General features: G+C 40.4%; 1 protein-coding gene across 2 annotated transcripts in view; it reads right to left on the bottom strand.

Moving 5' to 3' along the window:
• The window catches only part of CXADR (CXADR Ig-like cell adhesion molecule), a 59,228-nt gene that overhangs the window by 783 nt on the left and 34,175 nt on the right, over nt 1-24,270 (bottom strand). The window contains exons 4-7 of one of the 2 annotated variants that reach the window (XM_036349378.1): nt 20,750-20,905; nt 19,598-19,720; nt 18,480-18,618; nt 16,773-16,956 (exon numbers count right to left, since the gene is read on the bottom strand). In XM_036349378.1, coding sequence (XP_036205271.1) covers nt 16,773-16,956; nt 18,480-18,618; nt 19,598-19,720; nt 20,750-20,905 — 602 coding nt within the window. Of the gene's footprint in view, nt 1-12,710; nt 16,957-18,479; nt 18,619-19,597; nt 19,721-20,749; nt 20,906-24,270 lie in introns of those variants that run through there. The other variant, XM_036349377.1, reaches the window with a different exon arrangement.

The following is a 24,270-nucleotide window of genomic DNA, read 5'->3' as shown; positions in this document are numbered from 1 at the left end:
CCTTGGCTATTCTAAATGTTCCTGTTGTCAGTTTTTTGTGATAAATTCTGTTGACATAGAATACCAGAGAAGTGCACAAACATTAAGTCATAATCATAACTCAGATTTGAAAGTATGGAAATTGAAGTGTTTGCGATCTCAACATAAAACATTTTTAAACCTTAGATATTTTTCTAGTTTAATGTTTTTGTATTCTTTGATAAACCATATACAACTTTTAACATACTTCCAAACTTTCTACTTTTTCCTCTGAAAAACAGATTGGCAAAAATAGGTTTACAATTGTACACAAAAAATTTATTCTTGTATTGTACAACTGTAAACCTACTTTTGCCTGCCCCTGTATATAGTGAATACCTATTCAAACTTCAGTTTATTTTTCTAGGGGTAACTGGCATCACAAGAGAGATTAGTTTTATTTTAGTCTAAAATTTTTTTAAATTTGCTATTTTGTGTGACAAAGGGAAATTCATGGTCAATTGTAAAGGTGACAGGTTTCAGGTATTTTTATCAGGGAGTTAGCATTTGTTCTGTTAGTTTGCTCACATCTATATATATATAAAAGCCTATGTGACCAGAATGACCAGTTGCTATGATGCACACTGAACACCAGGGGGCAGATGCTCAATGCAGGAGCTGTTCCCTGGTGGTCAGTGCACTTCCCCAGCCAACCTCTCCTGCCCTCCACCTGGCCGGCAGGCCCTGATCGACTAATTGGGGTTGGGCCCTGGGCTGGGATGGGGAACCAGGGTGGGTGGCGGCGGATATAGCCCAATTCCCAGGGGGGTTGAGGGCCGGCTTCCTCCTCTGGGCCAGCAGCCAAACGATGGCGTCAGTGTCCAGTGTCCGTTCCTTCTGCACCCGGCCTGGCGACCATCGCCTCCTCTCTGGCCTGGCCCTGATCGACCTGGCCCCGATCAACCCTGATTGCAGGCCAGGCCTAGGGCCCCCATCCATGCATGAATTTCATGCACCGGGCCTCTAGTTGTAGTTACAAGCTTGTTGGGAAAATCAGTCGAAGTACTAGTATACTAGCCATACTGACAAGGAAGTATTTTTGGCATCCCCCTGGTAATTGGACCTTTCTTTCCACATTAGGGTACTATACAATCACCTAAATCTCTTATTCATTCCTCCTGACAACTAAATGGCAGAGTGCCTTGGGGAAAATGCTAATTTTGAATTTGTACATTAGATGAACTGCCTGTAGAAGATGTCTGACTTGATATCCACCTCCCACCTTGTTCTAAAATACATTTAAAGCAGTGGTTCCCAACCTTTTTTTGGCCATGCCCCACCTAAGCATCTCTAAAATCCTGATGTCCTCCCCCCCCACCCCCGATATAATTCTTATTATTTAAAAAGTGAACTATTCACGTGGAGGAAGCCTAAAAGGCCATTAATGGTCTAAACAAGCTTCCACAGAACATGGCATCCATGAAAGAGAAAAATAAAAGAACAAAAGGCCAGTTGAAGTACTGAAGAAGAAATCACTAAGAAGTTATTAAAAAAATAAGTGATAGCAAAAAATAGCAAATAAAGTTTCAAAACATAATAGAGAATGGAAATACATAAATATGTCACAATATATATATACTGTACTAGAGGCCCGGTGCATGAAATTTGTGCGTGATGGTGGTGGTGGTGGGGTGTTCCTCAGCCTGGTTCCTCGCAACCTTGGACCGCTCGGGGGATGTATGACTGCTGGTTTAGGCCCGATCCCTGATACATTTCTGAATTAAATGATTATTACAATGTGGTTACAAAATTTTGTTGCTGATCCCTGGGGGATCGGGCCTAAACTGGCAGTCAGACATCCCTCTCACAATCCGGGCCCGCTGGCTCCTAACCGTTCACCAGCCTGCCTGATCGCCTCTAACCGCTTGCCTGCCTGCTTGATCGCCCTTAATTGCCTCTGCCTCGGCCCCTGCCGCAGTGGCTTTGTCTGGAAGGACATCCAGAATGACATCTGGAAGGTTATTCGGCTGTCCAGTCTAATTAGCATATTACACTTTTATTATAGATATGAGGCCCCTAGAATCATAAATGCAAAAAATTCACTGTTAATAACTCTCAAATTGCTCCCCCTTAAAAATCGAATTGCCCTCCTGTGGGGTGTGTACCCCATGTTGGGAACCACTGATTTAAAGCAACAGAAAGCTGCCTAGCTGGTGTGGCTCAGTGGTTGAATGTTAACCTATGAACCAGGAGATCAAGGTTCAATTCTGGGTCAAGGCACATGCCCGGGTTGGAGGCTCAATCCCCTGTGGGGGTTGTGCAGGAGGCAGCTGATCAATGATTATTTCTCATCATTGATATTTCTATCCCTCTCCTCTCTGAAATCAATAAAAATATATTTAGAAAACAAACATCTAGCCCTGGCCGGTTTGGTTCAGTGGATAGAGTGTCGGCCTGCGGACTGAAGGGTCCCAGGTTAGATTCTGGTCAAGGGCATGTACCTTGATTGCGGGCACATCCCCAGTGGGGGGTGTGCAGGAGGCAGCTGATCGATGTTTCTCTCTCATTGATGTTTCTAACTCTTTATCCCTCTCCCTTCCTCTCTATAAAAAATCAATAAAATATATTAAAAACAACAACAAAAAGAAACATCTAGTTAAAAAAAAACATTAAAAAATACCATGTAGCCACAAAAGATGGATTTGTAGTGACATGGAATAAAATGCTGCAAGTCGGGGAAATATTGCCAATGGTGTCAATATTGTCTTGAAAAAAAATACCAAATTGTTAATAGTAGTATTCTCAGAGGCAGTGGAAAGGGGGCAGATACAGAGAACTTAATTTTTCTACATTGTGCATTTCAGTCTGGATTTTTATACTGAGCATCATTACTTTGTAACTGGAGGGGTGAAAACACAAACACTTTTTAAAGCACTTAAGACAAGTTCAAAGGACTTATTTTTATTGAATATAAATACTATACATCACTGATAATCAAATTCCATGTAGAGGGTATCTATTACATTTCTGAATTAAATGACTGCAATGTGGTTACAAAATTTTGTTGCTGATCATACTGTGTCTAGAAGGAAGTATTCCAAAATAATAAATGCTTGTGATAGAATGGCAGTGTTCCCAATTATATATCACATAATTTTGTGATAAAAAATTTAAATAGTACTTTGTGGGGGGAAAATCCTTTTAAGAAAGAGCATTGAATACCTAAAGTTAAGCTTTAACAACAACAGAAAAGTGTGAGTCCTACAGAGGAGAAAAATTTATAAAAAATTGCCAAAAGACAAAAAGAACTGAATAGAAGAAATGCCATATTTCTAAACTGCCTCAATATTATAAAAACATTACTTTCCAAGTTAATATGTAAAATCAATATAAATCATAATTAAGATCCCAATGAAATTTCAGTGGAACTCAAAAACTTGATTTAAGTTTACATGTAAGAATAATTCTCAAGAATAACCAAGAATATTTTTAAAAGAACAATGGATGGGGAATGTTCTTCCTTTTATATAACTTATCAATATACTCTAAAGTAGTGATGGCGAACCTATGACACGTGTGTCAGAGGTGACACGTGAACTCATTTTTTTGGTTGATTTTTCTTTGTTAAGTGGCATTTAAATAAATAAAATAAATATCAAAAATATAAGTCTTTGTTTTACTATGGTTGCAAATATCAAAAAATTTCTATATGAGACACGGCACCAGAGTGAAGTTAGGGTTTTTCAAAATGCTGACACGCAGAGCTCAAAAGGTTCGCCATCACTGCTCTAAAGTATAATTTAGGAGTGAACTGATACACTAATGATGGAATTACAAGTACAGAACCAGAAACATAGAATCACGTGCCACTTAATGTATCATTAGGTGGTTTGGTCCTGAGAACATTATAGGGGGTACTTATACAAACCTAGACGGTATAACCTAATAAGCAGCTAGGCTATATGATATCCCACTGTCGTATATGTGGTCTGTCATGATGAAAATGTTAGGCGGTGAATGACTATACAGAAGTTTAATGTATGGCGAATGTGGCTTTACAAGTTGGAAATGAGTTACTAATAAAATATTAATAGTGAACTATTTGGCTATGCAATTTTTAAAGTTAAATTCCTACTTCAAACCATAAAAATTCTGGGTAAAGATAAAATCTAAATTATAAAACTATAAAAGTACTGAGGAAATAAATGAGATATTTACAAGCCTTAGCGTAGGAAAATCTTCCCCACTGGACAGAAAGATTTGGTGATTTGGAATTGAAGAAAAAGATAAGCTGCGTATTAAAAGACAAACTCCAAAGAGGGGAAAAATTTCCACAAAATGTTTAAAAGAAAATGAACTAACATTCTTTATACAGAAAAACTCCTACATGTAGTTAAATTATTTAGCAGAGCCAAATATAAAGAAATACAAATGGCTAAAAACAGAAGATGTGCTCATGGCACACTAATGACTAAAGGAAACAAAAGCTAACACCATGAAATAATCATTTATCACCTAACAAAGTGACAAACATTGAAAAGATTATGGTTTGCATTCATTGTGGAAGGCAATTTTATAATGTCAAAAAAACTCAAATTCTATATATCTAGAAGATAATTGGAAATACTTTTGCAAATTTATAAATCAATGTGCAATTGATGCATTTATTTGCCATAATAAACATAATTCATACTACGTAAGAGTAAGGCCAATACAAGAATAATCTGTGACTACTGATGTGCAAAGCTGTCCACCATATTGTGTGAGCAGTGAAAATAGGTGCAAAAAATGAGCATAATGGTAGAACTTAACAGGGTTATCATTGAAACTGGGTCTCAGAGTATCCAAGTTGCCCCAGGTGATCTAAACATCTTCAAATCCAAGAAGCATGCTTTTAGAAGCAAGAGAGATAGACAACCCCTTAATAGTGCTTACCCTTAAAGTGTTAGTAATAGTGTGTGAGCATTATTTGTTTGTCATTTGGAAAGCAATAGAATAGATATTTTGTTCTTTTCTTGGTTTAGACAGGATTTCAATGAAAAGAAACAAATCAACTTTGAAAAAATTATTGGCCACAAGAGGGCATCAGATAATCTTCCAACTTCCAGCTGCAAGTTGTATTTGAAAATAATTTCCCTTCTCCATGAAAAGCATTAATGGTTAGTTTAAATCACTGCTTTTTCTATGGATCTACATGTGGAAATTACCATAGGTAATGAAGAACTTTAACTATGCCATAATTATTATACACAAGATATTTATTAGAATTATTTTTGTTATTAAAACTAATGCCAGCCGAAACCGGTTTGGCTCAGTGGATAGAGCGTCGGCCTGCGGACTGAAAGGTCCCAGGTTCGATTCCGGTTAGGGGCATGTACCTGGGTTGCGGGCACATCTCCAGTAGGAGATGTGCAGGAGGCAGCTGATCGATGTTTCTCTCTTCGATGTTTCTAACTCTCTATCTCTCTCTCTTCCTCTCTGTAAAAAATCAATAAAATATATTAAAAAAAAAAAAACAAACAAACAAAAAACTAATGCCAATTTAGGAAACAAATAGCTAAAAGCAGAGGAAAGATCATTAAAATCGCCTGTAACCCCTCTAGCAAAGATAACCACTGCTAATATTTTAGTGGATGGGGAATGTTTAAAAGAGGGAGCTTTTTTTTTTTAATATATTTTATTGATTTTTTACAGAGAGGAAGGGAGACAGATAGTTAGAAACATCGATGAGAGAGAAACATCGATCAGCTGCCTCCTGCACATCTCCTACTGGGGATGTGCCCGCAATCTAGGTACATGCCCTTGACCGGAATCGAACCCGGGACCTTTCGGTCCGCAGGCCGACACTCTATCCACTGAGCCAAACCGGTTTTGGCTAAAAGAGGGAGCTTTTAATTTATATTCTCCCATACTGTGTTATGACATGAAATATATTCATTTTATGGTTATGCAATTGGAAAATGTGGAACATTTTATTATGTCACTAATTTATTTTAAACACGGTTTTAATAGTTTCATACTATTCATACATATGTGCCTTGATTTAACCCATCTTTATCATTAGATATTAAGCTACAGATCTCTTTTGGAAATGTCTTCAATCACATATCTAAATATAACTACCTTTGTTAAGGGTGGGGTGGGAGAAGGATAATTTTCCTTTCAAGTTCATAAATAGACAAACAGAACTGCCAACTTTTTGAAATCATACACAGAAAATTTTAGATACATTTTTTAGGGTCAAATTGATAAGTAAAGCTGTAAAGTTCAACAGAAAACAGCTAGCATGATTGACTATTTGTTTCACTAAATTCAGTGGAAAAAATTGTTTTTTTATCTTAGATCATTCATCAAATGCTTTTTCTAAAGAAAGGAAGTAAAATTTACTGATTAAAAATGAAAGTAGATTTTAAAAATTTGAACTTTGTCTAAAGGGACTAACATAAAAAATGTAAAATTCACTTTTGTCATCTGCGTTATTAATAAGTGAAACCTCACTATTTCATGTTGCCTAATATTGCCCAATGATAAGACTGACCACACTTAAAATCTGATACTGATAGCTAGTAAGATCCTTTGGTAAATAATTTTTTTAAAATACCAGTTGTGACTGGCCAATGTGGCTCAGTGGTTGAGTGTCAACCTATGAACCAGGAGGTCATGGTTCGATTCCCAGTCAGGGCACATGCCTGGGTTGCAGACTAGATCCCCAGTGTGGGATGTGCAGGAGGCAGCCAATCAATGATTCTCTTTCATCATTGATGTTTCTATCTCTTCCTCTCCTTTCCTCTCTGAAATCAGTAAAACATATTTAAAAAAATACTAGTTGTGATGCTTGATACTGTGAAATCTGGAGAGGAACACACACACACACACACGCACGCACACACACACACAAGCACACACAAATACAGGATCTTGAATAGGGATTTGGTATGCAAATTTACAGTAAAACTCCTCTCCCCTGACACAATTAGGAGTGCCAATCAAACAAGTTTAAATGGAAAACCATTAAAAATTATATATCCCTTAAACATTTTTAAGTGTTTAACATTACTCAATATACTTTCAGTCACCAAATTTTTGATGTGGAATTAAGAATTTTTCTTAGAATATGGGTCTATTGCTAGGAGTGTTTGTTTTCCTCATAACATACATCCACAATATATCCATGTTGATTTAAACTGTGCTTTCTTTGCAGTGAGTGAAACAATATATTCTTAAAGCAATGTGCCAGCAGAATAATTTCCTGAGATATGTTGTCTTTACCATATCTAGGACAGTTGATATGCACAATTTACTAAAATTATGCAATCAGCAACCTAACTAGCTTAAACAGGTTTGGCACCAAACAAAGCAGACTCTTGTCCATTATACACCCCACTGGGGCCACCACGGGCATCCCTACGAAGAGTGCAGCTATCGATGCTCCGTGTGCCCTGGGCACTGGCGAGCACTTTGCAGAAGGAGCTGAAGGCGCTGGGGAGGCCAGTCTGCTCTGTTTCACTGGCCTCCTCCCACGCTGGTGTTGCTGGGAGGGAGTGAGAGGTGAGAGCCGCACACTCTAACTCCCTTCTTTCCTTTATTATAGTTCACTCAAGGCCGGGACTGCCAAGGACTCAAGGTTCATAGAAAAATACTGGACCAGGAAGCAGGAGACCCGGATTCTGTTCCTAACGGGGGCCTTGGGAAATCAAAACCTTCCTGGATCTTGATTTGTTTCATAAAATGATATTGAACTAGATAACATAGCCTATGGATATTTTGTTTTGTTTTTTACAAAATTTGAACTGCCTTATACATTTTCACTTAAAAATATCACAAATCTTTTGCCCATAATATTACAAGAAGCTTAAATCACATAAACATACTCATAAAGCCCTACTGGGCTATTGTATAGTGAGTGCATTTTTATCTTGTCCTGGACATAGCAATAGTATCTTTTATTTTATTTATATTTTTATTGATTTCAGAGAGGAAGGGAGAGGGAGAGACAGAAACATCAATGATAATGACTGGCTGCCTCTTAGATGCCCCACACTGGGGATTGAGCCCACAACTCAGGCATGTGCCCCGACCAGGAATCGAACTGTCATCTCCTGGTTCATAGGTCTACACGCAACCACTGAACCATGCTGGCCTGGCGCAGATAGCAATAGTATCTTTTAGTTGGAAGGGCAGAGATGATGTTTCCTTTCACAGAATTATTTCACTTTGTGTTGTTTCTATGAACAAATAAAATGTCCCCTCCTTGTCACGAGATGAAAAGACTGGTGGAGGTGGATGAAGACTGATTTCCCACCAGGTTGCAAATCATTGGTATGTGCTGTTATCATACTCTCTCCTCTCAGAATTGCAAGGTCCTTCTACTGTTCCCTGGAAATGTTCTCGCTGTTGACAGTTCTGGGCCTACATCAGAGGGAAAATGCCCTACTTAGCAACATTCAAACAGCACACTGCCGGCAGCCAACATTCAACTTGGAATAGTGTGTGACGGCTGACCTAACACATGACCTAGAGACACATCTTGTTTTCAAGTGCAAGATAACTAATTGTCTTCATTACTTTAGTTTGTGCTGATTCCATAATACTGCTTTGGGCAAGAACTCCAGAAACTTGAAGAAAACAAAGATAAATTAAGAAACACACTGTGATGGGAACACATGTGGTGATGGCTAGACTGGAACACAGCCAGAGCCGCTGTAATTATCAGCCAAGATTCCTGAGAATCTATTGTGTCCAACATTGAGATGTAAAGATGCTCCTCTGCCTTTGAGAAATCACACCTGCGGAGGAGAGGAGATAAGCACAGGAACAGACAGGTGATCCTCAGGTCCCCTTGAGGAACAGTTTAGGAGGGATTAGGATTGCATGGTCAGTAGGGAAAGACCATGCACAGAGTCAAAGAAAAAGGATAACCTGGCCCCCCAAAACCCAAACCTTTTATTTTATATCACAAAGGGCTAATTTTATTATATTTAAGAGCTCCAAATTAGCAGAATCTATAATAATAAAAGCATAATATGCTAATTAGACTGGATGTCCTTCCGGACGACCTTCCGGATAAAGCCGGGGCTGCAAGGGAAGGCCGGGTCCCGGGTGCCTGCCAGCGGCTGGAGGGAAGCCCAGGTCCTGGTGGCCAGAGGGAAGCCGGTGCTGGCACCCAGGGGAAGGAAAGCCTACTCTTGCACAAATTTCATGCATCGGCCCTCTAGGAGTAATATAAAAGAAAAATGGGCAAAGCACACGAACACAGTTCTCAAATAGTTTTTAAACATAAGATGATCAACTGGACAAATAACAAGAGAATTTTAAACCATGAAATAATTTTCTTCCCAGAGATCAAGAAGTTGAATAAGAGTACTGGTGAAGATTGGGGGTGAGATAAGCACTCATCCATTGCAAGCATAGGCTGCTACAACATGTACAAAGCTATTACAATAAAAGCTATCACAATACTCCACAATCAGCACCTCCCTTTCTAGAAATGTAAAGATACGGCCCTAACCGGTTTGGCTCAATGGATAGAGCGTCAGCCTGTGGACTGAACGGTCCCAGGTTCAATTCCGGTCAAAGGCATGTACCTTGGTTGCGGGCACATCCCCAGTAGGAGGTGTGTAGGAGGCAGCTGATCGATGTTTCTCTCTCATTGATGTTTTAACTCTCTATCCCTCTCTCTTCCTCTCTGTAAAAAAAATCAATAGAAATATATTAAAATACACACACACACACACACACACACACACACACACACACACACACATACACACATATCGTTATGTATACAGGAACACAACTCTTGTAATTTTACTCATTATATCTAAAAAGATGGGATCAATTTAAATGGGCATCAATTGGAGACTGTTTAAATATATTACAGAGTATCACTGTGATGTAAATATTAGTTTTGAAAACAAGTAAGTTAAATAGATGTATAGATGACAGAAAACAGATAACATAGATACAGAATAATCTAAGAGGATTTGTTAAGTTAGAAAAACCATGTAGCCCAGCTGGTGTAGCTCATTGGCTGAGCACTGACCCATGAATCAGGAGGTCACTGGTTCAATTCCCAGCCAGGGCCCATGCCCAGATTGTGGGCTCGATCCCCAGTAGAGGGTGTGCAGGAGGCAGCCAATCCTCATCGATGTTTCTCCCTTTCCTTCCTCTCTAAAATCAATAAAAACCTATTTAAAAAAACAAAACAAAACAAAACCCAGTATGTATACACCAGTGTAAGTATGGTAGTGGAGGGCCAGTTGTAAAAGTCTAAAACCTAAGAGAGAAACAGTCACTGACTTCACTCCAGACCTACTCAGAATCTGAGGGTTTTAGAAATTTCTTTTACTTCTCCAGGTTTTTATAACTAGGAGATGGTGTTGTTTAAGTTGACTCCTACGGAGGCAGGTCACCCCATCCTGTATTTATGCAAATTAACTTTTCATGTCATGTGCAGACTTTCTCACCACACACGCCCACTCACTTTTTCTTTTGGGGAACAAACAAGTTGTCTTGCAGAACATATGACGTGAAGTTACTGAATGCATACTTGCCCCTAGTGCCATTTCTTTCCTAAAAATTCACTCAGTACGTACTGAGCAATATGCCAGAGTTAGGAACTGAGGATATTGGGGAATAAACTAGGGGATCTAGTAAGCATGTTCAATAATTAGAACACAAAAGGTTTTGTGCCATAAAAGACAGGTACTGGCCATACTGAGGGCCCAGACACCCCTCTAAATTAGCATGTGAGTGAGGGGCCGGGGTGCGGATCAGGAAAAATGACTCAAAGGACAAGTGTTTGGATTTGCACGGTATGAAGCCCCAGGCCCCCAGCAGGTGTGCAAAGGTGCACCTAAAGGTGTGGAGAAAATAAACCGGAGAGAAATGGAATAGACCACGAGGTCCCTTTTAGATGAGATTAGGATGGCCTGGATTTTAAGATGGTCGGAGTTACATTTTAAGAACCAATCCACCAGGCCCGGGGTCAATGACTCAGGACAAGGCAAGATCACACCGGCTTCTAGTACTTTGTTGGGGACTGACATCAGGTTTTACTCCTGTGACCTCCTGCACCTTCTCCCACCCTCTCCATTCTCCATCCGAGTTAGAATAGTCACAGCTCAGCAGTGAAATGAGAAGCAGACTGACCAAGGAGCTAGTTAGGATTCTTGGTTCACTAGACCGAAATTTACTTCTTGGTTCCTCATTAACTCCAGGAATTTTTCTTCTTCTGTAGTTACTTTAGGACAATTTTCCCCCCAAAGTTATTAAATTTAGAAAAGTAATTCAAATAACAAATCACATTTGATTTATACTTCAGAAATACCAGCAAGAAAAATGGAGCTGAGTTAGGACTGCCTTTCTAATCTCTCACTGTTGCCTTCATTGCATTTAGAAATTACATTTGTTTATGCCTTAGACTTTAAACCACTTTTATTTAATAACAATTGACTTATATTAAATTTTGTTTCATCAGTTATGCCATTTGGTATTTAATTAACCAGGAATAGGATCTGGCCTTTAGAGCTGCAAGATTAAAATATGGTCTAAATGAAAGGCATTAAATTATACTCAGTAGGCCCTGACCAGTTTGGCTCAGTGGATAGAGCGTCGGGCAGTGGACTGAAAGGTCCCAGGTTCGATTCTGGTCAAGGGCATATACCTTGGGTGCAGGAGGCAGCTGATGGATGTTTCTCTCTCATTGATGTTTCTAACTCTCTATCCCTCTCCCTTCCTCTCTGTAAAAAGACAACAACAACAAAAAATATTTTTTAAAATTATACTCAGTAGTGTCACTTAGTAGATATTTTATTGTAATCTTGGGTCCTTAAAACTCTGTATCATGATCAGCATCCCAGCTACAAATGCAAAGCCTTTTTCATTGAATCAATTCTAGTTCTTTAAGAGCCTCCAACATCCCCTGGGACGTAGGTATTTGTATCCCCATTCTAAAGCACTAGGAAACTGAAGCCACGTAAAGCATCTGGTAATGAGAGGTGTTCAAACACGTCCGATTCCAAGGCCTACGCTCTTCTCCTTTAAGCCTCCCAGTAGAAAACTTCACGTTAGTATAAACCAGTTGTTCTCAACCTGGGTGGGGGGTGGTAGACATTTGGAAACACACTGGGAGACACGGTTTTTGGTTGTCACATCTGGGGAGGGAGGCGTTCTGCTGGCACCCAGTAGGTAGAGACCAGGGATGATACTAAACAACCTACAATGCCTAGGACGCTCCCCCACAACAAAGAGTTACCCAGCCCCAAGTGTTAAAAGTGCAAGATTGAGAAACTAGAGGGTAAACAACATTCCTCAAAAAGTCTTACAGACCTACTACTACCCCCATCCTGTTTTGTTTTGTTTTCTGAAATCAATGTTTAGGGTCAATGAAAATAGCTTTAAACCAGAACCAGATGTGTTTAATACATACATGCATGCACATTTTCAATGCAGCTGAGAAGTGCTTTGAGTTTATACTGTAAATCACTGTGGAGTGATCACAGAACTTTGAAGGTTTCAACCTCAAATGTTATGGTATATATTGCATATAGATGTAGGGTGGGGAAACACATGTATGCTTCATGTTTCCATTGATGTGTGATTGTTCTGATCTTTATTCTGTTTAATAACGGATGCAAAGGGTGTGGGGAAAGAAGCCCCGACTCAGAAAGCAGGGAGAAACATCATATTGAAACTTTATAAGTAGACATTTTTTTTTCAAGCACAATGAAGCCACACCATGAGGCAGAAAACTACTTTCTTAATTTTATTTGAAAAGTACACAAGGTCACAAAGCTAGAGCAAGTTCTTGCTTTTTTAACCAAATTTGTTCTTACAAAGTTCAAAATCTGCACCATTGGATATTTAAGCCAGAAACTTTAAATACAAAAATCACCTTTGAAACTGACACTATCAATTCTCTACCTGCATATGTGAAGTGTCAAAATATTTTTTCTCAGTAGTACAAGTTTATTTATTACAAATGCTCACAGTAAGGGATGAGAATAAGTGAATCAGTGAATTGTGGTTCTCTTGACACTTGTGTCATTAAATGCGTTAGTAGAAAAATGCCAAGTTCTTCCTTGATTGGAGCGTTTAGTGTTCGTGACCAACGCCAATCCCAACAGGTACTTTCCCCTCAAATTACAAAACAGGGAGCTTTGTAAACCTTGATTAACAGTAAGAAGCCAGAGACAGCAAATATTGCTGGTGTTACTATCCATAAGATAACATATTTGCTGGTGTTACTATCCATAAGATAACATATTTGCTGGTGTTACTCATAAGATAACATATTTGCTGGTGTTACTATCCATAGGATAAGCAGAACTGCAATTCACAAATTTACTATTCTTCCCTGTTTCCATAACATGAATAGGTAGAATCTGTGCTCAGTTATGGACCATATTTTAGTGTCAAAATAGGCAAACAAGTAAAAAATCCAACTGCAGAATATGTTGCCTTTATTGCAAGACTATCCAAAGGCATTTGAAATATGAAAACTTGCCCAGAACATTTATACTACTAAACACAGAATATTACAAAGATGTATGTACATATATATATAACATAATGTCACAAGCCACTAAGAAGTTAAAATGGTGTCAACGTTTTCTACAAACTACTCCTACACACGTCAAAGCATTAGGCAGGTAATACGGACCTTTCTGCTCACGCTGGAATAAGGGGTCTGAAAGCCCTGAACACTGTGGCGGTGAAAAGAGATAGGAAAACCTTGAAACATTCACGTAACTTCAGATTTACATGCTGCACGCACACAGAAAGACAGAGAATGGTTATTTTAAAAAGCCACCCATTATAGAATCTGATGTCTAACTTCATGCAACGAGTTCTTTTTATATTTAATCAAAATGTTTATTTGCCCCTTTACTTGCTCCTAATTTATGGAACTCAATTTTGAAAATTATCTTTTTCATAAAAATCAGATATTAATTCATACCAATAATCTAACTGTGTTTCTTGAATTAACCTCCCCCTACGACACACTCTGGCTGTATTTCCATTGTAACAACTCCAGGGCAGATTTTTATTTTTGTTGGCCTTCTAACAGGGGAATATTAGAATATAAACTACACATTAAAGCACAGAACTACGTCCTCTAAGGTACCACTGCTTCTCAAGTTATCCTGTGTAACTCAACAAAATGGTATTGAGCCTCTTAGGTGTAAAGTGGAATTGTAAGGTGTAAAATTGCTTTTGCCTCAAAGACGCAGTGCTATCTTTGGCTGATGCTGTTAAGCTCCAATGGCAATGCTTGAATAGCAAGTTTTGTTGAATTGCTTGATGATTACCAATAATTCCAGAACAGATATCTGATCTCTGGTTTAAATGAAATTATCAGTGAGAACCCCTTAATGGGTCAAGCAGAACTACCTGACTTCTGGATTAACTGAAATTTACAATGAGAGTAGCTGAAGACGAAGCCTAAACCTGAATTCTGTCCTCTAAATGTCATCACGCCCAATAGGTCTGTACAGGATACACAACTGATTTTTTGTGAGGTTGTTTCTTAGGATAGGATACAGGTGCTTCTGGAAGAGATTCTGGCTTATTTGTAGCTAAATCCTAGACCAACTACGAAGTCTCAGGCAAGGAAAGCCTTACATGTGTCTATTTTTTTGTAGTAATTTCTACTTAGATTGATAGCATAATCTTCAGTGCATGAAAACTAATAAAGACCAAAAGTTGTTTCTTAGAGTTTGTGCTGGTATTTCTTAGTATTACTGTATGTACATTTGTATTCATATAAAACAGACCAGACATCTGGAGTTCAAAAATAGTTACTATTATAAAATCAGAAACACAGCCAGAGTGTTGGGGATGTTGGAATGTTAGCCTTTATGGATAACACAGTCTGTTAATTTGCATACAAAAAAGAACAGAAAAGAGGAGGCAAGATTGAAGTCTGAGGATAGAAAGGTGTCACAGTGATGCATTTTTAGGAACAGTACCTTCACCTCTAAGCACCTTTCAGGTGATAGCTAGCTCATAGGCACCAGAAATTCATAATAGAAATTAAATGACCCAAAAGGCACAAATGAAACTGTTAACACAAGTATAAAAGCAATATTGTGTGAGGTTAAAACCCTATTTAAAAAAGGCTTCCGAATACGTAAAACCGTACACTAATTCATTACACAGACATTCCGCTTAAATTTACCATTAAAAAGTGTACACAATACTCTTACTAACCAGAAAGTCATGCCAACATTAATTTCTAATGCCGCATGAACCACCACAGCACCCAAAGAGATGAACAGAAACAAACTCCCTACAAAACCGAGGGAACAGCTTTTAGAGCTAGTGAAATAATTTATTGCAAGACCTAACTTCCTATAAAGAAACTGCTGGCTCATTCCACTATACCCACACTCCCTTGCAATCTTAAGGGAAATACAATAAATTTACTTTCTACTAAAACAGTATTTAACACATTTGGCAGTTGGGAGTATTCCTTTTACTCCCTTTCCTTTCTTTCTTTTTCTTTTTTTTTAAGAATAAATCACTTTCACAAACTAGGACTCAAACTTTTCAAAACTCAACTGGGTTTTCTGCAACTGCACAGACAGGTTGGCAGTGGAATAGTAACTGCGTCCTCCCGAGTCTGGAAGGCAGAATTGCGAAGCACACTGACGAGCTTACACTGCGCTCCCTCATTCCGAGCCTATGAAGGAACATCCTCCAGAAACTGCTTTCAGGAAGGTAGACTTAGGATTCCATGTTTCTGGAATGTGTAACATGCAACGCCATCCAAAAACGACAACAACAGAACGCTGAACTTTTTAAAATTTGGAACCAATAACTAGGGAATTTCAATCTGTACCTGTCCAATAATAAATGTTATAATTTTTTTCTTAGTAGAAAAATATCACCTGACGCAGAGAGCCAGTATGGGGTTGGGAACTGCAGGATTCCCCATCCTTGCTCTGGCCGGTCTCTGTTCTGGAGATCACCCCAGATTGCTCATCGCTGAAATCCACCCTCACTACCATACCTAGTGTCATCGCTCTATGTAGTGACAGCGAAGTTGCTAAATAAATCCATAGGTGCTCCTTTACTTTAGCATGTAAAAGAGCTTACTATGCCTCTGTTGCCTGTTGTCAACAGTCCGTCAATCAAATGCTTAAGCAATCATTCCATAGACAAGGCTTATGCATGACCTGAAAGTAGAACTAGTAATTTCTAGAACCCTGTAGAGTGTTTTTATGTTACTAGAGCTATTCCAAACACATTTAGAGTTTTCAAAGAACAAACATAAAGGACTATAAGAATTTTTTGCCATGAATGCTTCTTTGCCAATTTTGGGTCATAAATTAATTGAGAAAGGCATCCTAAAAATAATGGCAGGAATGAAAAAGTACTACTTTTTAAGATAATTCAAGTATCAACTTGGTGTGCATGTAAGTTCACCAATATCTTCTCCTATGATTTCATATCCAAAGTGCTACATATTACTAAGTATGGGTAGTTAGAAACTGACAAAATCAACTTCTTTAAGAAATCCTTTTCAGATGGCAAATTTGTCTTTAGTAACTTTAATGCCTATACTACTCCGATAAAAACAAACACAACTTTTTGAAGTATGTTTCTTACAGTTTTTGGTTCACTTTTTGATCTACTGAGGCTGGTAGCAAAATTTAGAACAAAATAGGTTTTCCTATTTCAAAAGAAGAAGAGAAGTGTGGAGCACGGAGGTGAGAGGTTCGGAGGCCCTATACTATAGACCCGTCCTTGCTCTGGGCTGGAATCATCACCGGCACCGCTCCCATCCTACTGAGATTAGGGGCAGCTACCTTAGCGGGCGGGAGAGTCGGACTCTGAGGAGCGCGTTCAAAATCTTCACTTGGTACTTGGTTATACTGAGTCTTGGAATAGCCCTCCATGTTGGAAGGGGACATGGATCCCAGGGATGAGTGATTGCTGCCGATGTAGCTTCTGGCTGTGGACGTCCGGCTCTTGGGGGGAGGCACGTCTTCCCTGGAAAGCAAAGATCCCAAAATAAACGAAAGAATGAGCTTCTAGAAACCTACAATTGTGTAGCCTATGAATCATGGGTGAGGGCTATCTAAGCATGAAGTATATAGAAGTGTGTGACATACAAAAAAGCAAGACAATTTATATATATAAAAGCCTAAGTGACTGTTTCAACTGGTTGCTATGATGATGCACTGACCACCAGGGGGCAGACACTCAACACAGGATGCACCCTGGTGGTCAGTGCGCTCCCACAGCCAACCTCCTGTGGCCAGCCAACCTCCCGCGGTCCCTTCCGGTTGGCCGGCCTCAATTGGCCCTGGTGGCCCCAGTCACTGGCCAGGCCGAGGGACCCCACTTGTGCATGAATTCGTGCACTGGGCCTCTAGTAAAGTATAATGTCACAAACTGTATATTTGTCCCTTAGTTATCATTTACAGAATATAGAACTTCTCATATACTGAAAGGCAGTATTTACAAAAATTTATGATTTTATAATGTCTTATAAGAAACAAACCTCAAATATGTTCATATTCCAGTATAACTCATCAAGATAATCTCATTACAGTCATGTAACACTTTATCCTATATAATAAAAGGTTAATATGCAAACTGTCCCCTCGACCAGTTCGACTGCAAGTTTGACCAGGGGGTGGGGCCGGCTGGCCAACCACCCGGGCCCCTCCCCCCAGCCAGCCCCACCCTGATTGGGGGCAAGGCTGGCCGGCCAACCGCTGGTGTCCCCTCCCCCTGGCTGGCCCAGCCCAATCACCCTGATTGGAGCAAGCCAGCTGGACCCCACCTGTGCATGAATTCGTGCACGAGGCCTCTAGTAGTTACTAAAGCACTATCACCTACAGATATATTTCTACCAAAAAAGAAAAAAAATCCTTTTTGCTACTAAAGTTACTGATCTAAGACCTTAGCTGAAAGCAGCAGATTCCAGTCTGCAAAAAAACAGGAATTCAGGCAGAAGAATTTTCACACCAAGGACTGAGTTACATCTGGTGCATTTTAAAAATGCAAGTGCCCAGATCCTGCCTCATACCTACCAAATGTCAATTTCCTGGATGTTACTCAGTCACATGTTATTTCTTAAAGCTCAATAATCGAACATACACTTCTAGTTAAGATCTTCTGGTTTAGAATATTTTGTTAAAAATCACACTACCAATAGTTCTGTCACTTGATGTAATGAGGTCTTTTTTCTTTCTTTTTTTTGGAGTATGCCATACCTGTACTTGATTTGGAGAGGGCGAATGGTTTTGAGATAAGTTATTTTGTAGTGGTTCTTAAAATAGGATCCAGAACTGGAGAGGGACTGGGGGCACAGCCTAATGGAGGTTGATTGGATCTACACACTTGCCAGGGAAAGTGAGAGCTTTCAAATGTGTTGAAGGGAAGAGCTTTAGCTTTTATCCAGTTCTCACAGGTGCAAATGTTTCGGATGGTTAAGAGTAGTAATGCTTTAGACATAGTAAATTTAGTACACTACATGTCAATCAACTCTGGTGTCACTGAATTACCTGATATCATGATGAACTTCCTTTTCATATTTTTCTTCTCGGCGCTTTTTATGGCAGCAAAAGATGATCACGCAGATGAGCATGAGAGCAAGCAGAGTTCCTATAATAGCTCCTGCAATTGTTCCAGCTCTGTTGGACGCTAGAATAAGATGTTCATAAGTAAATAATGGTAAAAAACAACACCACTCTATCTAGTCATACTGGAGGTAAGGATACACACTGACAGACTGATCTCGTTGTATACATTAACTATAGTAGGTCCTCGGGTTACGGCGGAGATCCGTTCCTACTGGGCGATGTAACGCAATTTTCGCCCTAAGTCGGAACCCACCTCCATAAGCACCTACGTCACTCACATGGAGCACATACACAGCCGTAATGAAGTGAAACAGTGAAACAAATTTGAAAGATAACAATTCCTGACCTTTACTGTGGTAAATAAATAATAAAAAACATAAAGCACACATGTACATACGTCGAAATGACAGAACTTTTTTTTTTTTTAATAAATAAATGAGAGATGGCGATGTAAGCATGAAACAACATACGTCGATCCGACGTAACCCGAAGACTGTCTGTATAAGAAACTAATTAGCTTTTTGGTCCAAGGAAAAAATCCACTAAAAGAACTTTCTTTTGAACCGTATAATCTATTTTATGTATTAATTTCAAGGAATCGAACTGTGACCTCCTGATTCATAGGTCAGTGCTCAACCACTGAACCACACCAGCTGGGCTGTAATAATATATATTAAGCATAAATGTGATCAAACCAGATTAAAAGAGTTTAATGTTCCCAGCTATATGAGCTGGCATATAAGAATGTTCCAAATAGCTTATCCTTACAATGGCTAAATACGGTATAAGAGTTGACTTGACAACTCTCATGTTCTTCATGTTGCTACGATAATGAAGGTTCTTCTAATAAAATGTAGTTTTTTTCTTCCCGTGACTCAGGAAAGCCACTAACCAAGCCACAGAGTGCTCTGCTCACAGTTTGCATCCCCTTGGCCTCAGTACACCCTTGCTGACTGAATCGGGGGAGTGGGGGGTGCGGGGTGCTGTATAGAGACAGGGGAGCAAACATTATCCCCGCCGGCCCGGCGGAAGGTACTTACGAGGAACAACGTCCAGGCGCAGCTGGCACTGGTCGGAGCCCACTCTGTTGCTGACGGTGCACTTGTACGTCCCGGAGAGCTCGGTGGTGGCATTTTTTACAGTGATAACGGAGGAAGTCATTTCTACGAAAAGAGAGATGGGGCAGAGGGAAACCCATGTTTGCAGGACTGCTGAGACCGCAGTAAAGGCAAACCCTGCTAGGCTCGACAGTCCAGGCAAAAGGGAGAGAGGCTGAAGCTGGGTGCGGAACCAACGCCAGGCAGGCAAGACACGTGCAGGTCTCCAGAAGGCAAACCACTGCGCTCCGGTTCATTTGTGCAATGAGATTTGCAAAACCCATTCCACCCGCCCCGCCCCCCCGATGGAAGAAACATACAAAAGAAGTCAGAAGGGGCCGTGCAGTTAACCTCTTAACTTGTAAAAAGAAACGGAGGCTCAGAGAAATCCTACCTGGAAGGTGGAGGCCAGTTTGAATAACAGGTCAGTTATAACCATGGTCGGCAAACTGCGGCTCACGAGCCACATGCGGCTCTTTGGCCCCTTGAGTGTGGCTCTTCCTAAGCCTTAGGAGTACCCTAATTAAGTTAATAACAATGTACCTACCTATATAGTAAGTTTAAAAAATTTGGCTCTCAAAAGACATTTCAATCGTTGTTCTGTTGATATTTGGCTCTGTTGACTAATGAGTTTGCCGACCACTGAGTTATAACAAAGTGAGCAATTGGATTGAACCAGTTTATAACTTTCCAGTTAGTGCCACATGGGTGCTTTGGGTCTGTTTTGTAACAGACATACCAAGGGTAAATCGCAGTATCTTCAACACTAAGGTAGGCAGGCTCATGAAACTTTCAAGATCCAACTCCTTTTAAGTTAGTCATTAGTTTAAGATCATGAACATTTTCTGACAGTATTATCATTAAAAAACATATACCAAAGAAACCAATTATAGTATCTCAAACAGTGAAACTGTTATAAAAATTTATCTATTTATACTACATGACAGTAAATTGTCTTGGAATCTTGATTGTTTTGTATAGAAAAGGGAGGGTATCTGGGGATGTAACACACACACACACACACACACACACACACACACACTAGAGTTAAGTCCATATCTATGCACATGGTATAGACTGTCTAATCGGCGGTACCTGACATCAGTGCTGTGGGCAGCTTCTGTGAGTTGGACAATTTCTGCCATTCATATTGTAATGGAAGTGAACCTTCCTTGGGTTCACATTTTAGTTTAAAGTCATTTCCAATTTCTTCTGATCCATCCACATAACATCTTGTACCTGAAGGCTTAACTGAGAAGAGAAAATAAATTACAACTTTATACAGAAAAACAGGCTTTCTGTTTACAATGATTCTTAAACACCAAGCATGCTGCACAACCATGCTATTACCACAAGGTTCTGATTCGGAGTTGACAAGACTGAATAACTACAATCGGTTATGCAACACAAAACAGGCCGGACTGGGCTCAGGAAGCAGCCGCTGCATAGGGAGGTCTGGCAGCATCTCAGGCCCGGCTCTGTGTCCCTTATTCCACAGGGCACACCTGGAAAAAGCAAGCACGCTGTGGGCTGCACCTCCTCAGACTCAAGGAAGCGTCCTCCGCCATTCCTAACCTCCTCCCTCTACCGCACGCCTGACATGGGAGTACGTGTCATGTCACACCTTTCTGGTGCCATTACTGTCCCAATCAGGGGATTATAATAAAAAATGCTGGCCACAGGGTCAATTCACTTGGTACATTACATCAACCCCAAACCACCCGGGGCGCACTGTTACAGATAAAAAGGTAAAGCTGAGGCTATATCCCAGGTCTCCCTGGGTAACTGCTTAGAGAGGCTGCTAACCCCATTTCCTAAAATTCACCCCAACACTGAATTAACACCTTAGTGCTTCGTATTCTCTTGGTGAACTTTACTAAAGCAAAACACACACACAATAAAAGGAACACATTTTAATAGTGTGGGTTGATCATGTTCAAAACATGTGCGCGCACACGCACGCACACACATACCCTCCCCCACACGCACCCCCTACACACACATGCACACACCTTGTTGAGCGCCACCCCCATCCGCTCCCAAGCCAGTTCCCTTGTGCTGGGTGCAGTCATCTCACTCTACAACCCCGGCCTCAGGCGCCACTGGCCGGACTTCATCAGGATCGGTTAGTTCTGCTGCTGCGAGGGTCATGTGAATGGAATAATACAGTATGTGCTTTTGTCTAGCTTCTTTATTCATTGCAAGGCTTTTGACATTGATCTGTGTTTTAAAAATCCATTCTTTTTCACTGCTGAGCTGTATTCCACGGACTATAATAAACGTAGTGATCCACTCCTGTCGGTGAACACGGATTCCAGCTTCCGGGTCCTGTTAAAGCCTAACTCCCTAAGCTCACCAGGAGCAGGGTGTCGTCGGTCAAAATCAGACAGACCGGCCAGTGAGGAAGGGGCTGGTAGGAGCTGTGGGAGGTCACTGGACCAGAGAGGAGGGATTCTGAAGGCTTCCAGGGGAGGCTCAAAGGGGAGAGATCGGTTGCGAGTCCGATGCCTTTTCTGGGGCTGGTTAGGAGAACCGGGAATGACACTGGTGACAAGGGCCATTTAGCAACTGCGCACCCTGCTCAGTAAAGGATGGGTACAGGGGCTGGGGGCGACACTGGGGAGGCAGTGGTAGCCTAGAGTTCACTGCAGCTCCACGGCCTTGGGAGAACAACGTCCCCTCTAAGGCTCTGCAGCTGGCTGGCTGGGCCTGTCCTCCCAGCCTGACAGATGGCAGGACTGCTTTTTTTTCTTTTCTTTTTTTCTTATTCTGAGCCGACTGTCACTCTTCCAGTCCTAGGTGGGTTTGCACTCTTTCACTGCTACGAATAAACGTGAATGGGTTTACAGTGGTGCACAATGGTGAAGAACACTGCTCGAACGCTCATGTGGCTGCTGGTATGCCTTCCTTTTCTCAGCCATTGCTGGATCATCTATGGTATGAATATCTTTAACTCTAAACGGAACCGTTTCTCCAATTTGGCCAACAAGATCTATCGCTTCTTGATAATTCTTCAATTTGGTGGTATTTCTCTCCTTCATCCGTTACTACTTGTACTGTTTTCGAAGGATCAACAGATGCATTTGATGGCATTGCTGATTTCCTAAGCAAATCTGTCTCCTTTTCAGATTGATCCGTTGCCCTGGAGACCACATGAATTGGACAGTGAAAGAGGTTTTGCAAATTATTTCATCCTGTGAGTCTTAAACAAGACGAGCTTTGTTCTTCATTTCTTCAAACTACCAATAAATCCTTTATTACATAAACTCGCAGTGGGACATGAAAGCAATGCTTTGTACACCAGTTATCTACTGGTAATACAGCATACTTACCCCAACCTTCATCTTCTCTGCTAAAGATGGCCCTTTCCCATGTACCAAACATACCCCATAATGAACAGTTATTTTAAGTGGCTGCTCAGGACATCCAAGGCCCCACTGGGTTTGAGATCTCAGCATCCTCCATCCACAAGAGAACAAGGTTTTACCAACAATGGTTTCTGAGTGTCGCCGAGGAGTGGCCCACCTACTTTCTGACCCCAACCATGACACCACAGGGAAGATGAACTCTTCACCCATGACACTTGATGGATAGAAAGACAGAAAACCACACAGGGACAGAGATAAAGTTTTATCCCCTAATGTCTCTTTGGTCCGGGACTCCAGGATCCCTGGCCATTTTCCTCAGAACATTGGCATCCGCGATCATTGGCAGAGCTAGTTCTTCTCAGGTAAGGGCACATGACCATCATCAACTTGTCGGTGGCCAGTGTCCCACCAACTTAGCGACACTGTGCTCCACATAGGTTTTGCATCATTATCCCTCCATGCTAGTGGCCTATCTCAGTCTATATGAAACACACACTAAGTCCCCGTAAGGAACAGGATATACAGGGTGTGGCAAAGGGTTACAGTTGTGAGTATGTGGAACAGAGCTTATTCTTATATAACTTATTAATTATCGCATTATTTTCCATACGAACAACTGTAAACCTACTTTTGCCCCACCCTGTATACTTTCATCAACATGTCATCCATCCAAAAAAGCTCATTTTGCTTGCTTCAAAACACCACAATTTCAGGCAAAATCCATGCAAAGATGCTAAAAATCACTGGCCAAAATTTGAGGAGAAAAGAGATATGTGTATACTCTAAAAAGTGGCTCCCCAAGATTTTTTTTTTAATTACAGAAGGAAAAATCGTAAGCTTTCAGAGGAGAAATCCATCAGCTAAAACTTAAACCGAGTGATCATGATTGTCAATGAGACATGACATCACATGCCCTTGCACGACCGAAGGAAACTCAGGAGACATACACGCCTGTGGATCTTAGACTTGGCCCTAGCACAAAGGGACTTTAGTAGAAAACTGTGAGATTCAAATTAGGCCTGTAGTTTAGTTAATGGTATTGTCCCAACATTAATTTCTTGGTTTTGATAACTACTATGATTTTGTGAAATGTCAGTATTAGAAGAAATTAGATGATGGATATACTTTTAGGAACTCCTTAGTATTTTTGAAACTTTCTATAAAACTAAAGTGATTTCAGAATAAAGAATGAAAAGAAAAAGTCCTGCCCTCTACTCATGGCTTCCACATCCCAGCGTTGACTGAGCC

Source organism: Myotis myotis, unplaced genomic scaffold (genome assembly GCF_014108235.1).
Source record: "Myotis myotis isolate mMyoMyo1 unplaced genomic scaffold, mMyoMyo1.p scaffold_m19_p_2, whole genome shotgun sequence".
Taxonomy (NCBI): domain Eukaryota; kingdom Metazoa; phylum Chordata; class Mammalia; order Chiroptera; family Vespertilionidae; genus Myotis; species Myotis myotis.
Note: the sequence above shows the minus strand (reverse complement) of the source record. Positions and strands in the feature narration are given on the sequence as shown.